The 6,000-nt window shown below is 39.0% G+C and overlaps 1 protein-coding gene across 6 annotated transcripts in view; it reads right to left on the bottom strand.

Moving 5' to 3' along the window:
- Positions 1–313: 313 nt before the first annotated feature.
- Positions 314–6,000, bottom strand: part of KAT6A (lysine acetyltransferase 6A) — a 107,860-nt gene continuing 102,173 nt past the window's right edge. For 4 of the 6 annotated variants that reach the window (XM_035003953.1, XM_035003956.1, XM_035003955.1 and 1 more), the window contains 3 exons: positions 5,362–5,569; positions 3,571–4,173; positions 321–902 (listed from right to left, as the gene is read on the bottom strand). In XM_035003953.1, the coding sequence (XP_034859844.1) occupies positions 579–902; positions 3,571–4,173; positions 5,362–5,569 (1,135 nt within the window). In that variant the 3' untranslated portion in view covers positions 321–578. Of the gene's footprint in view, positions 903–3,570; positions 4,174–4,734; positions 5,570–6,000 lie in introns of those variants that run through there. The other 2 variants (XM_035003958.1, XM_035003957.1) reach the window with 2 other exon arrangements.

The following is a 6,000-nucleotide window of genomic DNA, read 5'->3' as shown; positions in this document are numbered from 1 at the left end:
TCAGAGGGAGAAGCAGGCTCCTTGCCGAGCAGGGAGCCCGATGCGGGACTCGATCCCGGGACTCCGGGATCATGACCTGAGCCGAAGGCAGTCGCTTAACCAACTGAGCCACCCAGGCGCCCTACCGAGTGCCTATTTTAAGCACTCAGCATACAACAATTAGCAAAACAGGTAGGTCCACAGAGTGTACTTTCTATCTAGTAAAGGGTTATTACTTCAATGTCTTCCTGATGCTAAGTCCAATCCACCCATTAACTAAAGATTCAGATAATGGCTGAGAAAGGATTAGGCAAAAAAGAACAATATCCTGATAGCAAGATATTTTCTGCAGAGGCAAAAATAGGTCCCCTGAAGGGGAAACTAGGAAAAAAAAAAAAACTTTTTAAAAGGACAGAGAGCTCAATGAGAAAATAGGGATGAATATACTCGATACAAATTTTGAGAGGTTACCAAGTTGGCCATCCTTTACTGGCTTAGTGGGGAGTGTCGCTCTTTCAGCCTTTTGATGGAAGGGTTTGCAGCTATCACTTGCAGCCTGTTTCTTTAAAAACAATAAAACTACCATAAGCAACAGTTCTCTAAAACATACCATCAGCATCATCTGACTCTTCATCGTCCTCTTCATCTTTAGATTTCCTCTTAGAAGAGGATCGACACCTGAGCACATCCTGTGAGGAGAGGCGATGGAAGTACCCTCTAGAGAAGAGTTCACTTTCATCCTCTTCCTCTTCCTCTTCATCAATCTCAAACGTGGGTTCTAATCTTGGCATTGGCCTCTCGGAGTCAGAGTCTTCAAAAGGTTCATCTAACACCTCTGTAGTCTCAGAAATAGTTTCTGTGACCACACTGCTATTGTGGTGTTTGCGCTTTCGAACTCTCCTCCTTCGGTGAAGAATTGGTTTCTATTTAAAAGAGGAAGGAAGTATTTTATTTACAGTAATGAATGCTATCACTTCTATTAATAACATAATGAACAGTGTCTGAACCTAATAGAATTAGCACATATAAAATGGGTACACTGTTTGCCAAGAGACATTTTGAGTATTATTTCAAAATACTACAGTAAGATACTACACATAAAGTTATCACAGAAAGATGTTGGATGATTGAATACAACTTTATAAAAGGCATGCCCAAAGAGCAGATATTATAATTCCCTTATTAATACTTGAGTTACATTTAACACTCTAGGGAAATGCCTATTTCAATACTGAAATGACAGAGAAGCTAGTCCTTTAACATCTCTTTACCTCAAGAGAAAAAAAAAACAAAACACTTTCTGTTTGTCTCATGGCTCATAATAGAGACAACAAAATGATAAAGACGATGCACCGGAAATGATCTAATCCAATGCCCTCTATGGCGAGAAAGGTTACAGGGCTTGCTTAAGGTCACATACCCAGTCAGCACAAGAAACGGTTGTAAAATATAGTCTCTTGACTACCAGTCATGAGAATTTAAGAACTTCAAGTATTTTGTGCATGATCTCACAGCCTGTTACAATATTCTCTTGTTTACACAGGGAAATAGCATAATTTTATCTTATAAATAGGCAATATAAGCCTGGAATGGCAAAGATACATTCTTCATGATCGCGTAATGAATGGCAGAATTAGCTAGTGCTGAGTTTTTCTCCACTTCAAATTTAAATTTACTAGGCCTTTCAGTTGAGAGTACAATTTTCAAACCAGGTTCAACACATTTGGCTCTGCTCTTTGGAAAAATGGCTGACTCTAGGATTGGGACATGAAATATACAAGATGAACCTAGAATATCCTGTAGTACTAGAAAGTAAGGAAGTGCTCAAAACAAAACAAAAAACCTTACACTGATGACGGTACGTATTATGTTAAAGGGACGTGGGAGCAAAACTTAAAAAACTCCTAATGGCCAAAGCTGGAACATTTGAGCAACAAATTAAATCAAGTGGTACTGCTGGGTTGTAACTCAAAGTATAAAGTAAATATCCGAGTCTACGCCAGTATTAATAAATGCTTGAATAAGTAAACTACGCCGGTATTAGTAAATGCTTGAATAAGAAAACAGATGGGTGGTAATGAATAAATCTCCAAGCAGAATTCCAAATAATTAACACAGATATTCTGCTCCTAAGGAACAGAGTATAACTCTCCATATCACTGCTGGCAGTGACTACCTTCCAAAGAGTACAGCATGGGAAAGGGGAAAAAGGAGTGACTAATTTACAGTGGAGAAATCTGACAAACACAACCTCAAACCGGGTGATCTAGGTTGATAGCAATAGTGAAAAGTCATACTGACAGTAATACTCTTGTGTTTGGTGTGTATGTGTGTGTACATACATATTTATATGATAAGAATGACACTTTACCTCTGTGGTCTTCTTCCCAAAAACATATTACCCCATTCTAATATCATGAGGGATGTTCTAAAATACTAAATACTAAAATACCTAGCCAGTACTCGTCAAACTGTCAAGGTCATCAAAAACAAGGAGTCTGAGAAACTGTCACAATCAAGAGGGACCAAAGAGGCATGACTACTAAGTGTAATGTGGTGTGCTGGATGAGGTCCTGGAACAGAAAAAGGACATACAGGAAAACTGAGGAGATCTAAATAAAGTATGGAGTCTAGTTAATAAAATACTAGTTCACTATTTGTGACAAATGTACTATACCAACGTAAGAGGTTAACAGTAGGGGAAACTGCCTATAAGGAATACAGGAACTCTCTGTACTTTCTCTGCAATAATTGCATAAATCTAAACTGTTCTAAAATTAAAAACTTATGTTTTTATATATTGCCCTGCTCCCCCCTCCCCCCATAAGGTTCTGCTAAGGAAAGGAACAATTTCGCTGCTTTGGATGAAAGCTGTCACCCCACTACTACAGGGTGGCTCATCCAGGAGGCTGAGCTCAGTCTGGCTGGCTTGCGGCAATGCTTAAAGTTCACTGCACAGCCTGGGACAGTTCTGGTATACGGTTTGCCAGAATTCATTATCAGTATCACAACACATTTATAAACTGGTTATCATTCAAACTTTGCAAGATGACGAGACAAAGTTGAGAAAATACTTTTAAAACCAGGTTAAGTTAAACCATTGAAAGAAAGAAGGGAGAGATGGAGACAGGAGAAGAAAGCACAGGGAAAAAGGCCCACCCCCACCTAAGACGAACGGCCTCTCTGAGCACCCCAACACAGGGCACCGCTGTCCATCAAGCCGTCCGATACTTTTCTCCTTTTCTAACATAAACATTTCTAATCTATACATACTTTTAAAATACTTGACAAATCCCTAAAAGTCATGATTACAACATCAAACCAGCAAGCTGAAAAACAGTTTGTCAGTCCTTAAATAAGCTTATGACATCTATGTTCATTCCCATGAACCACAGAAGCCATATCCACATTTCAAATGTTCACTGGGAAGATCATAAGCTACAATACACTGAGGCATAAAGTCTAAAAAAATAACACACTAACAATTTCTATATTTACTTTTTCAGAACTCTAGAACAGATGTATATAATAAGCTGCAATTCGGAAAAGAACAGACAAGTCAAAAGAAACAAGTCAAAAGAAAAACCTTACTTTTCTCTTCAATGTGGGCTTTGTAAGAACTGGTGGGGAGCTGGACCGAGGACTTTCTGGCTCTTCTTCCTCCTCACTACTCTCACTGAAGCCTCTGAGGAGAGCCCTGTCACCATCACTATAGCGACGGGGCAGTCTATCAGTGCCTTCTGGTAATCTACACTTCAGTGCCTCGGGGCTCTTCTTTAGCTGTCCTCGCCAGAGCTCAACCCCCTCACTTAGTCTTCTTTTGGGGATGTCTGGCTTTCCATCCTGGCTTGGCTGCTCCTGAGAGGCTGCCAACTGCTCCTCACTTTCAGTGTATTGTTCTTGGGAGGTTTCTGATTTTTCCTCACATTCTCCGTATTGTTCCTGAGGAGCTGAAGTCTCTTCCAAGAGCAGTTTAGAATCTTTATCACCAAAACGTTCCTGGGTTTTTCTGTTCTTCCTCCCCCAGCGGCCTCTCCGGGATGGCTGGTTATTTGCAGGAAGACTATCACGGGAAAGGACTTGTTTGTGCAGACGCGTAGTATTGGCTGGTGCCGTAACTTCTGGTTTCTTTTCACTTTCTACTGAGGAGTAAGAATCTTGTTCTTTGTTCTCCCGAGATGCAGACTTTCCCACCTGATTTTGGAAAATAAAACCATGCTGATTAATTTTTCAGTCTTATTTTTATACCTCCTATCTGACCTCTTAAATAGAGATAAGAAAACAGAGCTCTAAAAAGAAAAGTATCATTTAATAGCTATCAGGAATATCTCTCATGTGTTAGGCACTGCTTTAAATGCTTAATAAGATTCATTTAATCCTTACAACAATTGTATGAAGTGTTATTATTATAATCTCATTTTACAAACGAGGTAACTGAGGCACAAAAAATACAAGTAACTCGCCCTAGGACATGCAAGAGCAAATGTGGAAGCTGGGATCTAAACCCAGGCAGTCTGACCCAAGAGCTAGTGCTCTTAGCCACTATGTAATCCCACCTTCAATAAACGAAGTGAACAGCATTGTTCTTATAAATGTTAAATGATATAATTTACCAAATTTCTCAGCAATAAAATTTATAAACAGAGAGGAGATGGGCTCTGGAGCATGGGCAAGAAAAAGGGGGTGTTTGAAAAAAATGAAAGAAAATGTCTGTAGTTATTTTGATTTATTTTTATTCTGAATATTTAATTTCATTTTGAAAATTAAATTACATTAAATGGGCGTGAAACTGCTTACGTTTATCAAAAGAGGACATAGATTTTTAAAGGATGAAAGCACAGCTTAAAAAAAAAGAACAGAGAAAGATACGCATCACATGAAGAAAAATACTGAACACTACGAAATGTTGTACAGTCCCTCATTAACCCTTTAACGGCTTAAAGACATTCTGTACCCACTGAATTATTTAGTGCTCTATTAGAAAACATACACGTTTATATTATTTCCTTAATGTTTTATTTTAAGGAAAAGGGATATTCATTTCATTTTTAACAATGGTCAGAATTAAATTAAATTCAGATTCCTCAATTACTACCACACAGCTTGAACTTTAGCTGTTTATCAGGACCCTGGTAAGGAATTCTTAGTTCTAAGTAATACATTGTAACAAATTTGAAGGTCTCCTAATGATCCAAGGCTTAAAAATCTACAAATAAGTAAACAAAACCCAGTCTTCCTAAAATTTCTATCACTGAAATCAACCCTGAAATGCTAATGTGAACTGTGTGGGCTTAAGATATTGTATGTAACACGTATCACAATACTCATGAACCAAAACCAGAGCCTTCTGTCATCAAAAATAGAGACTAGTCATGCCCTTACACTCGTCTCTAATTCTCTTTCCTGGCACTGTGGCTCTTCGTTTTCGCCTTCCTCAGCCTCCTCTTCTTCCTCCTCTGAGACAACAGAATTGGAGACTATGACAGGAGTCCAGCGCAAACATTCTGGATCTACATCTACAGGTCGCAAATTCAGTTGAAGCTTTGCCATGTGATCCTGGATAAGTTTTTCCCGGCGGATTATCACAAATCTGGAACCAGAGCAAAGTTTATAGCAATCAACGATGTACAAGGAGTACCTAACAATGAATATGGAGCTATAATCCCCAGAAAACCATGGAGGTAATGACAAATCCTTCAAAAACTGCCCACTCGGGAGCATGAAATACAGAAATAACAACAGCCACCATATGAGATAGCTAAGAAATACGAAGTTGGACAGCTACTTCACACTCAATGAGAACAATGGATGAAGTGATTTTAACCATTCACTGTCTCACACTTCCCACCTCTGGAATTGCTGCTACTCTCCTGTACCCTATCTCCTATCCTCCATCTTTCTAGCCCAATGCCTCCTTCCTTTCTCTGTGATCTTTTCCCAACCCCTTTAGATAAGGGTGAGCTGACCTTCCTTTGACCTACATTTTACTTTGTACCACTTTATATGGAAATAAATCATGGG

This window comes from Mirounga leonina, unplaced genomic scaffold (assembly GCF_011800145.1).
Source record: "Mirounga leonina isolate KUSES-001 unplaced genomic scaffold, KU_Mleo_1.0 Mir_128, whole genome shotgun sequence".
NCBI lineage: Eukaryota > Metazoa > Chordata > Mammalia > Carnivora > Phocidae > Mirounga > Mirounga leonina.
Note: the sequence above shows the minus strand (reverse complement) of the source record. Positions and strands in the feature narration are given on the sequence as shown.